The sequence below is a fragment of the Prionailurus bengalensis genome, chromosome A2, assembly GCF_016509475.1.
Source record: "Prionailurus bengalensis isolate Pbe53 chromosome A2, Fcat_Pben_1.1_paternal_pri, whole genome shotgun sequence".
Classification (NCBI taxonomy): domain Eukaryota; kingdom Metazoa; phylum Chordata; class Mammalia; order Carnivora; family Felidae; genus Prionailurus; species Prionailurus bengalensis.
In genome coordinates this window covers 18,621,709-18,637,293 of record NC_057348.1, presented here as the reverse complement: position 1 = coordinate 18,637,293, position 15,585 = coordinate 18,621,709, and the positions used below count along the sequence as shown (strand labels likewise).

Sequence of the window (15,585 nt, the reverse complement as noted above, 5' to 3'; positions counted from 1 at the left end):
TCCCTCTCTGTCCTTCTCCCACTAGTTTTCTCTCTCTCTTTTTCTCTCTCTAGATAATAGTCTGCCTTTCAAGAGAATATCATTGAAATTCTCTACTTAGTATAGCATATATCCAGGTCCAAATAGTATTCTACACTGAAGTCTTTTTCAGTATTTTTGTGCTTAGCCTATGGTAGTTTGATTAGAATTCCAGGTTTCCAGGCGGGGCTGGCTGGCTCAGTGAGAAGAGCATGTGACTCTTAATCTTTGGGTCATGGGTTCCAGCCCCTCATTGGGTGCAGAGATCACTTAAATAAATAAACTTAAAAGAATTTCAGTTGTCCGATCTTTTTTTTTTTTTTTTTAACTTTTTAATGTTTATTTATCTTTGAGAGAGAGAGAGAGACATAGTGTGAGCAGGGGAGGGCAGAGAGAGAGGGAGACACAGAATCTGAAGTAGGCTGTAGGCTCTGAGCTGTCAGCACAGAGCCTAACACAGGCCTCGAATCCACAAACCATAAGATCCTGACCTGAGCCTAAGTCAGATGTTTAAATGACTGACTCATCCAGGTGCCCCTCAGTCAACAAATTCTTAACTGTTTGTTGTTGTTGTTTTGCTTTTTCATTCTGCTGAGTCCTATAAAAAACTATGATTGCTGCAAGAAAAGTGATCAGAGAGTGCCAATGAGTCCAGTTTTTAGGAGTACTTTTGGGATACATGCTCCTTCTTTGAGTTTTTGTTTCTCTTTATAAGCATCCCATTCAGCATGTCCTTGCCCCATTAGTTATGCAACTCCAAGTGGGAAAGGCCAAGCAAGATGTGGTACCTGTTCTGAAGGAGCTTAAACTCCAGGAATGGATATGAGTCAAGTACACAAGAAATATAACTGCTATCTCTCTCTCATAGAGTAGGATGTGATTGAATGTAAGTACCAAGAGAGGACCAAAGCCCTGCTTAGAGGCAACATTTGATTTTCAGGGGTGGAAAATGTAGGACCAGAAATAAGAAATGGGCTTTGGGGAGCGCCTGGCTGGCTTAGTTCGTAGAGCATGTGACTCTTGATCATGAGTTCAAGCCCCACAGTGGGCATAGAGATTATTTAAAAATAAAATTTAAAAAAAAATCTTAAAAAATAAAAGGCTTTGGAACAGAAGGCAATATTAGGATGGACAGGTGAGGTGTTATTTTCTGAAGAAAGGAAGAAAAAATTCATATAAGGCATTACTTTGAGCTGAGGTGGGGGGGGGGGTGGTTTACAAGGCCATTTAGTGGAATTAGGTATGTGATAAAGATGAGAGAGAAGATGAAAGGAGAAAATAGGCTGCTTTAGTATTTTAAAGGACCCTCATGGTAAGGCTGAGGAGTCTTGACCTGATTTTGGCATTGAGGACCTTCTGAAGGCCCTTGAGCAAAGGCAGAATGGGCTGAAGCCCAGACATAGGAATGGAGAATTTGGCTACAGCAAGCAGGATAGAAGGGAGGTGAGACCAGTTGGAATTTTGCCTTCTTCCCAGATAGGCAGTACTGAAGACTTGAATTGGAACAATGATTATGGGAACTCAAAGTGGGTGGTGGTAGTGGTGGAAGGGAGACCCATGAAGGGGCAGAATTCCTCAGAACTTGAAAGCAGTCTTGCTGTGAGGAGCAAAGAAAAGAAAGTAAGATAATTGTTTAACCACAAGGTTTCTACAATGAGTTGAGTACCTTAGGAATGTAATTTTGTTTTCATCACCAAGACTGAGGTAACTGGAAAGAGAAGATTTGACAGAGATTGGGATGATGTCTGGGAGATGTTGAATTTGAGATGCCAGTGGAGCATAGAGTGGAGGTGTATCAGGAGTTTTAGAACAGGGACTGGGTCAGAGAAAGATTTGGGAATGACATTTCATAAAAGTAGTTTTTGAAGAATTGAGATCCCCGGAGAATAAAGTATAAGGAGAATGAGGGAAAAGCCCAGTCTTGGGGGAGTGATTAGGCGTGGAGGCTGTAGCTAAGGAGACAGACAACAGGGATCATATTTTGTTAGGGAGGTAAGTTACAACAAAAAATATCAAGGAGAATGCAGACTGGATTTTGTGAAGGTAGGTCATTGGTGACTTCTGAGAAAGTTTCAGGAGAAGTTTGGGCAGAAAGCAGATGGGAGGAATTTTAAGCAAGCCAGTATGAAGCTGCAGAAATGTATACCTTTTCTTTGAACAGGCCAGAGAGAGAAAGGTAACCAGAAGTAAGCATGGATGTGGGAAGATTTATTATTTTAAAATAGGGGCATTCTGCACTTTATTGTAGACTGAGAGAAGGAAGCCATTAGAGAGGGAGAGATGAAGGAGGTGTGTGATACCACAAGTGGCAATACTATATAAATTAAAAAGAGGACATGAGGTTAAGGCTGGCAGTGGGGGAGACCTTAGTAGTAGGAGTTGTTATTCACTGAGTGCCTCTGGTGATGCCAGACCCCATAAGAGATGTTTGTTGAGATACCTCACCCCCTCGGATGCTGTCCTGGAGGCCTCAGGTGTGGCTCCTGAGAGTGAGTGAGCTGTCTGCCCTTTTGTCTTTTGAGTATGAAGCATGGGATCACGTGGGATACTGCATGTAGCCCTTCTCTTGCTTTTCTTGGGCACCTGTTTCTATTTGCATATGGGTGAGAAATATGTTAAAATATTGGTTGTTTTTGTTAACAGTAACTGCTTAATTTGCCAAAATTTAGTCCACAACCAAAACACAGTTTTTTGAGATTGTGGGAGAGACTGGTCTTGTAATGGCAGATAACATAAATTGGAGTAGGTATTTTCTGTACCCTCTCAGCACCATCAGAGATCTCCTTTTGTCATTTCTTTTTCCTTTCAACTTTTGTGAGGGCGGCACAGTAACCTACATAAAGATTTTGAACCAATGAAATAAACTTACAGTCCTTTACATATTGTTACAGGTGACTTAAATAGATATATTATAGCTGATGGTTACTGAAAAAATAAACCTTTACTCAAAGCTCTTAAGAATTATTTCTGAGACTGTATTCAGCCTAGAAAATGACACATCTGGCAGAGAGACTGCAGAGAGCTCAGCGTGATTTCCTTTCAAGCTGGCAAGCCATGTACTTGAAAAAGATGCTAGATTATAGCAAAGTTAAAGACTAGAGTAAATTTTCCTGGGTCATTTCAGGAAATAACCTGATGTTTGTACTTTTCACTTCTTGTCAACAACTTTGGTTGAATGGCCAGACTCCCAGAAATCATCTTGTAATTTTAGGCTTTCATTTTCATTTTGTCCCGTAATCACTTGTAATTTCTGTCTTCCTCAGCAGTAGGGGCTGATTGGTTTTACACTTCTCCTGGGCCACATGTTCCATAAGGAAAAAGTTCCAGAGCCTTTTTGGTTCTCCCTGGCATTTTCATTTTGTGTGTCTTTAACCACATTAGATTGAGAGAGATTATTTCTTGAGAATTGAGTGCCTTCTAGGAAGGATGTATTCAAAGCTGGCAGCCTTTTTTTGAACCAGGGATTTCCTGATGAATTTTGTGTCCTGTGAGGCTCTGGTTGTTTGACTTTGGGCACAAACCGATACAAACTAGGCCTGAAGAAATGTATAGAGTATATAAAATCATGAAGTGATTTTGAGAGCATGAGACAAACAGAAAATGATATATGAATCCTATCAAGATGTTTGCAGTCAGACTAAACATAGAGGAACGATTTTTAAGAGAGAAATCCATTAATGTTTGTGCCCTGGATTCTGAAAATGAGGTAATCTATCTCCTTTCTCATTCAAAGAAATGTTTTTTGATTTTTTTTATTCTCTTCTATTTAATAACTTACTACATGCCCACTAAAGTACCAAACCACATAAAGCCGCAAAGAAATGTAAGATAGGTTATTTGCTCTGAGATGATTTGCAGTCTGGTTGGAAGATAAAACACACGGGAAACAAGTATAGGACCTTGAGACAGGTCCCATATCCATTAGGAATCCAAAGCAAAAAGGGAAAGAGGGAGCTGAATGGGGTGGCCAGAGTGCCAGATTGTAGTTTAAAGTCTGGTCTCAACACAAAACTGTTTTGATTCCTTGCTCCGATTGTTTGTTTTTTAAATTAAGCTCCAAGCCCAGCGTGGGGCTTGAATTTATGAACCTGAGATAAGAATCACATGTTTTGGGGGCACCTGGGTGGCTCAGTCCTTTGAGCCTCCGACTTCGGCTCAGGTCATGATCTCATGACTTGTGAGTTTGAGCCCCGCGTCAGGCCCTGGGCTGATAGCTCGGAGCCTGGAGCCTGTTTCGGATTCTGTGTCTCCCTCTCTCTGCCCCTCCCCTGTTCACACTCTGTCTCTGTCTCAAAAATAAATAAACATTAAAAAAAAATTTTTTTTAAAGAATCACATGTTTTATGCTCTACTGACTGAGTGAACCTGGTGCCCCTGCATAATCCTGTTACTTAAAGAATGATATTGAGCACATTTCCTGTTTACCCATATGCTTAGTGTCATGCTTTCATTATTAGTATTATCCTCTATCTAATGCTTTTGTGTAAAAAAAAAAAAAAAAAAGATCCTTTAAAATCACTAGGTCATTTTATGGGTTTGATTAAAACTTTGTATTGCCTTTGTATATACTTAGCCAGGCACATACTCATTGCGGTATGTTAAGCATACCATGATGTCACAAATCAGTGATGGCAGCACTGTGAGCCCTTTCCATTATGGAATCTTCTCCTAAGGAGTTTATGCAATTTAAATTTAAAAAAGTTTTTTTTAATGTGTATTCATTTTTTGAGAGACAGAGTGTGTGTGAGCAGGGGAGGGGCAGAGATAGGGGGACAGAGGATCTGAAGCAGGCTCTGCGCTGACAGCAGGAAGCCCGATGTGGGGCTCAAACCCACAAACTGTGAGATCATGACCTGAGCCGAATTCGGATGCTCAAAATGACTGAGCCACCCAGGCACCCCTGCGATTTAAATTTTAAAGCTAAATTTCTTATGTTTTCTGGACTTAGAAAATGTGTTTCTCTTGTTTCCCTCATGTATCCCAGTGGGTTGTTGAATCCACTCCAGTTTGGAAAACATTCGCTTTAGACAACCTGGTTTTGTGGGTTTGTATTGTTGAGGATTAGTTTGACTACAAGTAACAAAGACCTGAAAAATACCATTTTTTTTTTATTATTTTTTTTTAACGTTTATTTATTTTTGAGACAGAGAGAGACAGAGCATGAACAGGGGAGGGGCAGAGAGAGGGAGACACAGAATCGGAAACAGGCTCCAGGCTCTGAGCCATCAGCCCAGAGCCCGATGCGGGGCTCGAACTCCTGGACCGTGAGATCGTGACGTGAGCTGAAGTCGGACGCTTAACCGACTGAGCCACCCAGGCGCCCCTGAAAAATACCATTTTAAACAAGACAATTATTTTTCACAGAAAAGAAGTGTAGAAGTAGGCAGTCTGGGGCTGAGATGGTGACTCCCAAGAACAACTGGGATCCAGGCTCTTTCTACCTGTTATGTCTCCAACTCCAGAATGTGGTATTCATGTTCTTCATCCACACTTCTGCATCCTCACATTCCAGGATGGCTGTTCAGAAAGCAGTCCTGGTTCCAGGTTTAAGCAGCAGAAAGAAGGAAGGGGATGAAGAAGGGCATGTGACTTCACTTTAGGAAAGACTTCGTGGAAATCCCACAGGCACTGCTGATTACATCTCATGGGCTAGAACTTTGTACATGGCCATATCTAATTAAGGGAAGCTAAGAAATGTAGTCTTTTAGCTAGGCAACAAAGCACCCAGCTAGAAATTAGAATGCTGTTCTAAGAGGCAATGGTGGGAATTTGAGTGGCTGACAATTCGTCTCTGGCAAATGGAGGGATTCTGCAGGTTGTTTTGTTTTGTTTTATTTTGTAACAATAGCTTTATTAAAATACAATCCGTATATGTTACAATTCAACCATTTAAAGTATACAATTCAGTGTCATATATTCATAGTATATAGTGTATTCATAGAGACGTGCTCCATCTCCTAACAATTTGATCATCCTAAAAAGAAACCCCACCATTCCCTTAGTAATCATTTCCTTTCCTTTCTTTTCCAACTCCCTTCCTTAACCAAACACCAGTTGACTTTGTATTTTCCTATTCTGGACATTTTATATAAAGGGAGTCATTTAATATGTGGTTCTTTGTGGCCACCTTCTTTCACATATGTAATGTTTTCAGATTTCATCCATATTGTAGCATGTATTAGTACTTTTTTCTTTTTATTGCCTAATATTCCATTGTTTGGATATATATACTACATTTTATCTGTTCATTAGTTGTTGGATGTTTGGTTTGTTTCCACTCTTTGAATATGATGAGTATTTTCAATGCTGCTGTGAACATTTGTCCACAAGTTTTTGTATGGACATACGTTTTTGTTTTTCTCCGATGGTATGTCTAGGAATGGAATTGCTGGGTCATGTCTATTCAGATCCCTTGGCCATTTTTAAAGTGGATTCTTTGATTTTTTTTTTTTTAATGTTTATTTATTTTTGAGACAGAGACAGAGCATGAATGGGGGAGGGTCAGAGAGAGAGGGAGACACAGAATCTGAAGCAGGCTCCAGGCTCTGAGCTGTCAGCACAGAGCCAGACGCGGGGCTCAAACTCACAGATCATGAGATCATGACCTGAGCCTAAGTCAGACGCTTAACCAACTGAGCCACCCAGGCGCCCCGGATTCTTTGACTTTTTTGTTATTGAGTTTGTAGTTCTTTATATATTCTGGATCCAAATCAACACCCTGAGCCAGACCACCCACCTAAGCTGCTCTTCTGTTGTATTGTAAGGTTCTTTATGTATTCTAGATACAAGTCCCTTATTAGATATGTTATTTGTAAACATTTGCCAGTATTCTGTGGGTTGTCCTCTCATTTTTATTTACTTATTTATTTATTTTAAAGTAGGCCCTACACCCAACGTGGGGCTTGAACTCAGGACCCTGAGATCAAGAGTCATGTGCTCACTGGGGCGCCGAGGTGGCTCAGTCAGTTAAGCGTCTAACTTCAGCTCAGGACGTGGTCTTGTGGTCCATGGGTTTGAGCCCCATGTCAGGCTCTGTGCGGACAGCTCAGCCCTGCTTCAGATTCTGTGTCTCCCTCTCTCTTTCTGCCCCTCTCCCACTCACACTCTGTCTCTCTCTCTCTCAAAAATAAATAAACATTTAAAAAAAAGAGAGAGAGAGTCATGTGCTCAGGGCACCTGGGTGGCTCAGTGAGTTAAGCATCTGACTCTTGATTTTGGTTCAGGTCATGATCTCACAGTTTGTGAGTTTGAGCCCCATGTCAAGCTCTGTGCACTGCCCCCAGCCCCTGACTCTCTGAAATAAACTTACAAAAAAAAAAGAGTCACATGCCTTACCAGCTGAGCCAGCACATGCCTTACCAACTGAGCCAGCCAGGTGCCCCATGTCTTCTTGTTTTCTTTCTGTCTTTTTTAAGTTTATTTATTTTGAAAGCGAGAGTGCACATGCATGAGCAGGGCTTGTGGGCTCGAACCCACAAACTATGAGATCATGCCCTGAGATGATGATCAAGGGCTGACCATTAAACTGACGGAGCCACCCAGGCACCCCTTGATGGTATCTCTTGAAGCACAAAAGTTGGTTGCTAATGATGAATACATTCTTTGTGTGTGTGTGTGTGTGTGTGTGTGTGTGTGTGTGTGTGTGTGTGTGTGTCTGAGAGAGAGAGAGAGAGAGAAGAGAGAGACTTAAGCAGGCTCCACACTCAGCACAGAGCCTGACTCTGGGCTTCATCCCAAGATCCCAGGATCATGACCTGAGCTGAAGTCAAGAGTCAGTGGCTCAGTCGGTTGAGCATCTAACTTCGGCTCAGGTCATCATCTCACAGTTCATGAGTTTGAGCCCCGTATCAGGCTCACTGCTGTTAGTGCAGAGCCTGCTTCGGATCCTCTGACTCCCTCTCTCTCTGCCCTTCTCCCAGTTGCACTCTCTCTCAAAAATAAACAAACCATCAATCGATCAATCACAGTGGCCAGGAGCTGGAAGCTACCTGGTATCTATCCATGGATCAAAGGGCAGTGTAGTATATACATACAATGGAATGTTATTCAGCCTTAAAAGGAAGTAAATTCTGACACATGATACAACATGTATGAACCTTGAAGACATTATGTTGGGTAAAATAAGCCAGTCACAAAAGGACAAATAGTGCTGATTCCACTTCCAAATGAGGTAGCATGAGACAGAAAGTAGAATGGTGGTTGTCAGGGGTGAGTAGGGAGAAAAGGGAGATAGGGAGTTAAATATTTTATGGTGTTAACTCTTACATTTGGGCTTATCCATTTTGAGTTGATTTTTGTATATGATTTGAGGTGTAGCATTCTGACTTTATTCTTTTGTATGGATCTATTCAGTTGTCTCAACACCATCTGTTGAAAATAGACTTTTTCCTCTAAAGACTGTCTTTCCTCCATCAAATTGTTTTGGCATCCTTGTTGAAAATCACTTTGACCCTAGGGGCACTTTGGTGGTTCAGCTGGTTAAGCATCAGACTCAGGTCATGATCTCACAGTTTGAGTTTGAGCTCTGCTTCATGCTCTCTGCTATCAGCTCCAAGCCTGCTTTGATCCTCTGCCTCCCTCTCTCTTTGCCCCTCCCCCTCACTTGCACACATTCTCTCCTCTCTCTCTCTCTCTCTCTCTCGCTCGCTCGCTCGCTCAAAAATGAATAAACATTAAAAAAAAAACCACTTGACTCTAAATGTGGGGGTTATTTCTGGACTCTCAATTGATCACAGTGTCTTTCTTTATGACAGTGCAACACTATCTTGATTACTGTATCTTTGCAGTAAGTTTTGAAATCAGGAAGTGTGAGTCTTGCAACTTTGTTCTTTTTTCACTATTGTTTTAGCCATTCTGGGTCCATTGAATTTCTGTGTGAATTTTCCGTTCAGTTAGTCGATTTCTGCAAAGAAGCCAACTGGTATTTTGATAAGGATTGTCTTAAATCTGTAGAATAATTTGGAGGATGTTGTCATTTAACAGTATTGTCTTCCAATCTGGAAACATGAATGTCTTTTCATTTATTTAGATCTTTCTCTCAACGGTGTTTCAGAGTTTTCAGAGTATGTTTAGTACTTTTGTTAAATTTATCCCTATTCATTTTGAAGCTATTATAAGTGAAATTGTCTTAATTTCATTTTCAGTTCATTGCAAAGTTATAGAAATACAATTGATTTTTATATGTTCATCCTGCATCCTGCCACCTTGCTGAATTTGTTCTAATAATTTAATGGATTCCTTAGGATTTTCTGTATATAAGATCATGTCATCTGCAAATTAGGATAGTATTACTTACTCATTTCCAATCTGGATGTTTTATTTCATTTTCTTGCTTAATTACTCTGGATAGAATCTCCAGTATCATGTTGGATAGAAGTGGCAAGAGTGGCCATTCTTGTCTTGTTCCTGATTTGGGGGGAAAGCTTTCAGTCTTTTTACCATTAAGTATAACCTTAGTTGTGGGGTTTTGGTATGACCTTTTGGTGTCAAGTGGAAAGGGGTACTAACATTTTGTATTTGGGTGTGCTAATAGAGGCTTGTTCCCTATGGTCAGAACAGTGTGTGTCATAGCCTGAGGCTATTAATAGCTTCTTGTTCATTTTAGATAACACCTTTGTCTCCTGTTTCAGCATGGCTGCCATCCGGAAGAAACTGGTGATTGTTGGTGATGGAGCCTGTGGCAAGACTTGCTTGCTCATCGTCTTCAGCAAGGACCAGTTCCCAGAGGTGTATGTACCCACAGTGTTTGAGAACTATGTGGCAGATATTGAAGTTGATGGTAAGCAGGTGAGTACACTTTTCTTAACAACTAGTATTGTTTTGCCTGTTAGGCTATTCATAGAGCCTGTAGAGAATTAGGCCTTTTTGTCTCTTCGGTACACAATATAATAATGAACATGTTTGAATGAGAAATTCATTCTGTTCTGGCATCTTAGCCCAACTTTATTCATTTTTAATTGCTATCATCTAGACTTTGCTCAATTCATATGTATTTTAGATGAAAAGCCTTAGTATATGTGGTCCTCGCAGCTTTATTTATATTTGAAATTTAGTTTGTTGCCAGACAGATAATGCTAAAATGAACCTCTTTGTATGGATGGACTTTTTTTTCCTCCCAGTCTGTCAATATTTCCTTAAGTGCTGAAGAATGAGATTACTACGTCAAGAGGTCCTTATTTTGTGTCTCAAGGGGGGTGTATTGATCTGTACCACCAGCAGTATGACATTTAAACAACATACTCACATTAAAATTTTTTTTTTAATGTTCATCTATTTTTGAGAGACAGAGTATGAGCAGGGGAGGGACAGAGAGGGAGATACAGAATCCGAAGCAGGCTCTCCAGGCTCCGAGCTGTCAGCACAGAGCCATATGCAGGGCTTGAACCCACAAACCGTGACGCGAAATCATGACCCAAGCTGAAGTTGGACACTCAACCAACTGAGCCACCCAGGCACCCCCTCACATTTAATTTTTTTAAATGTTTTTGACTTTAACATAAATAGGCTGCTACAGTTGCTTCAACTGCCTCTCATTGGCAATGAGGACAGTGTTTCTTCATGTCTATCTTGAAAGTCCACTGGCAAGACTGGAGCAAAACTCTTCTGGAATTAGAGTATATGTTTTTTGGGGTTTTTTTTTAAGATTTTTTTTTTAAGTTTATTTATTTATTTTGAGAGACAGGGAGAGAAAGAAAGCATGAGCAGGGGAGTGGCAGAAAGAGAAAAGATCCCAGGCAGGATCTGCACTGTCATTGGGGAGCCTGACATGGGGTTCAAACTCACAAACCATGAGATCATGACCTGAGCTGAAGTCAGATGCTCAACTGACTGAGCCAGGCACCTCAGTATATGTTTGTGGTTTGTTTTTTTGTTTTGTTTTGTTTTTTAAATCTTCTTCCTTTCATTGTCAGAATAATTTCTTACACAGCTCTTTGTGCATCTTTTGAAAAGGAATGAAATTCCCACTGCAGATAGGTCAGCTGAAAAGAAAACTAGAACAAAGGGCTCTTTGCCAACAGTTTGCGGCACATTAAGCCAGCTGCTCAGAATTCTTGGGTCCCCAAAATAAAAGTGCTTGATAGCAACTCGGTAACCTCCAAAGTTGGGAGAGGGTGCTACCTAGGAATGTTCATGTAAGAGTATACAGTAATAGAACCTAGGAAACCATCCAAGATTCTAGGTGATTGTGGTTCCAGGAACAGACATACCAAAGATGGAAAGGCCCATTCTGATAAGAGACAAGGTCCAACACCTGAACCGTTTATCAGGAGACAGTCACGGTTGGATGTATCTGACTAAATACACATGAGGCATGGAGGGGTCAAGGTAGTGTGATTTGGCAGAGAGTGAATGAGCTGTACCATTCTGAGGGCAGGTCTATTGTGATAATAAATATATTATCACAAAGATTATATTGATAATCAATATTGATATCAGTATATTATAAATATACATACCAGAGGTACCTGCATGGCTCATTTGGTTGAATGTGTTATTCTTGGTTTCAGCTCAGATCATGCATGATGCCAGGGTTGTGGAATCAAGCCCCACATCGAGCTCTGCACTAAGCATGGAGCCTGCTTGGGATTCCCTCTCTTTCCCTCTGCATGTGCACGCGCTTGCGCTCTAATAAAAGATAAATGAGAAAAAATTTTTAATAAGTAAATACACATACCCAACTAATGGTGTATGTACATGACAAGTGCAATGGGCCTAGTGGAGGTTGTGAGTGATGCATCCTAGGGCAAAGGTTGAGGGTGGAAGAGATAATTAGCCATCAGCTTTAAGGAAAGAATGATATGTAGAAATTCTGAAATACAGGCAGAGTGAGACTTCTGGGTGGCTCAGTCGGTTAAGACTCTTACTTTGGCTTGGGTCATGATCTCGTGGTTCATGAGTTAGGGCCCTGCATCGGGCTCTCTGCTGTCAGTGCAGAGCCCACTTCAGATCTTCTGCCTTCCTCTCTCTCTGCCCCTCCCCTGCACTCTCTCTCTCTCTCTCTCTCTCTGTCTCTCAAACAGAAAATAAACATTAAAATTTTTTTAAATACAGACTGTGAAGGTTCTAGGAGAAAAAGAGTATTCCACATATTAGAGGGAGAGCTCCTTGGGCCCCAACGTGTCCCTGAGCAGAAGATATTAAAATCCCACTCTGGTTGTGGGAAATCACAGGGCTGCCTGCAGTGCTGGACAACATGGAAAGGGACCTATGTCCAGAGCCCAATCATCAGTTTGCCCTCCTATCACGTGAAGGTGTGCAGGTTCCCAAGTGCGAAAGGAGTACTCTGCTACCTTAGTGATGCTTTCATTCAAACATTTTTTGAGGAGAAAACGCACAGCCAGAGACTTTTCCTGTCCGCTCAGACCTTGCCTAACAGCATGGTGTCTTTTCTTACCCATCAACTCAAATACAGTCTTCTCTCCGTGTTTCCACATTTGAGCAGAATGAGGAGACAAAACAAGGAAGTGGTTGAGTTAGAATGTATTAGCAAAAGTTACTCAGGTCTGGTGTTTCCCTGTCTTGCCGTATACACCTGGTGGAATATTATTTACAGTTTGATTTCCCTTCTTGTTCATCTGCTTTTCTATGTAGAATGTTGTTTATAATTAAATACTGTACTTCTCACAAAGTTATTTTTGACTTCACATTTTGAATTATGTAAGTATAGTATTTTGAGAAATTTCAGCCTAAAACTACTACTACTATTACTATTATTATTATTTAAATGTTTGTTTTGCGTGTACAAGCGGGGGAGGGACACAGAGAGAGGGAGGCAAAATCCCAAACCGGCTCTGTGCCATCAGCACAGAGCCTGACGCCAGGCTCAAACTCACAAACTGTGAGATCATGACCTGAGCCAAAACCAGGAGTTGGACATTCAACTGACTAAGCCACTCAGATGCCCCTCAACCTGAAACAATTTAATCATACCCTCCACCTCAGGCTTGATGCTTAATGAAAGTGAACATTCTTATGTTTTATTATTTGGGATAGTTTGCCATTTGAATGTACTTTGGTAAGTACCACTTCTGAAAATGGGTAGGATTAACCTTGCACTCATGTGTTTATTTTTCTTATCACAGGTAGAGTTGGCTTTGTGGGATACAGCTGGGCAGGAAGATTATGATCGTTTGAGGCCTCTCTCCTATCCGGACACTGATGTTATACTGATGTGTTTCTCCATTGACAGCCCTGATAGTTTAGGTGAGTAGCCCTGCAGCCTGATGTTTGTCACTGCCTGTGTGCCTGGCCAGCACCTGGTTTCTCAGGTCCTTTCTGGGCATCAAGTGGTTGAAAAGCAAATGTGATCTTCATAGAAGGAATCATCAGTGGCCAGAATCCTAGAGCCTTGGGACTATACAGCCTGGGCCTGGGTGGCTTTTCAGCCTAGTTCTCCCATAGCTGCCATGTGTCTACCTTGTAAAGTAGCTGGGTTCCAAATATAAACCCATCTTTTAGACTAAGATTTGGGGAAGTTTTTGTGGGTGCCCACACCTTTTTTCAATACTTCATATTGAGCTTTTTGCCTTCTAATATCTTCTGATTTTCTCTTTCCTAGTAGTGTTTTCAAAGCTCCATTTTAGCTCTTTTCTAAAGTGTCTTAGCTAATAAAGAGAGACTTGAACTTCACTTTTCCACTAGCTCAGTTGGTGACTTGTCTCAGTAGCTACTTTCCTTCAGAAAAAGACTGAATAACACTGACCTCACACTCTGCTAAACAAGGCACCAAGGCCTGAAACAGAACTTACTTTCAGTTTGTACTTACTTGAAGACGACAAAATATCTCTCTTGATAATGCAGTGCTCTATATCGACAGAGTAACATGTGGGCCAAGAATATTGTCATTAACAAACAACCTTGGAGAGCCTGTTGGTGGTGTGGGCTTGTGCTGACCAGTTAGGGTTATGTGACTTTTTTTTTTTTTTTTTTTTTTGTCATGGATGTACTCATTTTAATGACAATATACTGGGTCCCTCCAAGATTTTGAACCACTTGATCAAAGTTATGCATCCCAAGGAGTCAAACTGAGATTGAGCCTCTGGGCAGTATCTCCTAGGACTGAAACAGAGCAAGTACTCTCTGCCATTGGTTCACTTTGGTCATTTTCAATAGTTGTTTTAGTTTTGGTTTTTCAAACAAATCTGGCTTCCTTTGGGGGGCTGTTGGAAGGCCCTAGAGGGTGGGGCAGAGCTTTAGACCACAGAAAAATAGAGCCATGTGAAACCCTCCCCTCATATACACATCATGGACTTTGTCTAAGTCCTATAGGAATGAAGAGGAATGTGTGCCCTGTAGCTCATCATCCAAGGTATAGTCCTCTAGGGACAAAAACACCTTCAGAGCAGAAAGTTACTCTTCAGTCTCACTTTTTAAAGAACCTGTCTCCTGTCTCAAAGGAGGTTCTTCAGCTTTTGACCTCTGTCTGTTTACTGGCCATGACTTATTTCCTACTGGCCCTTCCCCCCAGAGGGTAGGCTCTGGGGAGGAGAGCAGAGGTAGAAAGTAAAGAGGCAGAGAGATGGATCTCTGAAGTACAGACACACCTGGGGAGAGGGTCTGATGTTGGAGGATAGGTACTCTGCCTTCCCTGGAAGTCACTGCAGGAATGTGGTAGGTAGGTGGAGCTCCTTTAAAAAAAAAAACAAAAAATAAAGGGCGCCTGGGTGGCTCAGTCATTAAGCTTCTGACTTTGGCTCAGATGACTGAACTAGCTTCATTTTGCCAAAGCCCATTATTTTATTTTATTTTATTTTTATTTATTTATTTATTTTTTTAATGGTTTTTATTTATTTTTGAGACAGGGAGAGACAGAGCAGGAACAGGGGAGGGTCAGAGAAAGGGAGACACAGAATCTGAAACAGGCTCCAGGCTCTGAGCTGTCAGCACAGAGCCCGACGCGGGGCTCGAACTCACGTACCGCGAGATCATGACCTGAGCCGAAGTCGGCCGCTTAACCGACTGAGCCACCCAGGCGCCCCTGCCAAAGCCCTTTAAAAATTTGTTTTGGCTTGGGTGTAGGGGAGAATCCCACCAGTAGTTTGCCTAAGTAAAATGTGTTAAGGGAACACACAAGCCCGGATCAAGGGATGCCTGGCTGACTCAGTCTGTAGACCCTGTGACTTTTGATCTTGGGGTTGTGAGTTTGATCCCCACATTGGGCATAGAGATTACTTAATTAGAAAAAAAAAAAAGTCTGGGGCACCTGAATGTCTCAGTCAGTTAAGCGCCCGACTTCGGTTCAGGTCATGATCTCACGGTTCATGAGTTCGAGCCCTGCATCGGGCTCTGGGCTGACAGCTTAGAGCCTGGAGCCCACTTCAGATTCTGTGTCTCCCTCTGTCTGCCCCTCCGCTGCTTGCACTCTGTTTCTCGCATTGTCTCAAAAATAAATACACATTTAAAAAAATTTTTGTTTTGTTTTTTTAAGAAAAAAAAGTCTGGATCGAGAAAATGAAAAGCTAATGTCAACCTAATGCTGGACTTGATTTATTTGATTGGATGTTAGACCATGGCCCTGCATCTAGATGTAGGATGGCAAGTTTGATCAGGAATCAGAATTTCGGTATG

General features: G+C 41.5%; 1 protein-coding gene across 3 annotated transcripts in view; it reads left to right on the top strand.

The window, feature by feature from the left end:
• The window catches only part of RHOA (ras homolog family member A), a 62,728-nt gene that overhangs the window by 41,383 nt on the left and 5,760 nt on the right, over positions 1–15,585 (top strand). For 2 of the 3 annotated variants that reach the window (XM_043590385.1, XM_043590387.1), the window contains 2 exons: positions 9,648–9,804; positions 13,101–13,221. In XM_043590385.1, coding sequence (XP_043446320.1) covers positions 9,649–9,804; positions 13,101–13,221 — 277 coding nt within the window. In that variant the 5' untranslated portion in view covers position 9,648. Of the gene's footprint in view, positions 1–9,622; positions 9,805–13,100; positions 13,222–15,585 lie in introns of all 3 variants that reach the window. The other variant, XM_043590386.1, reaches the window with a different exon arrangement.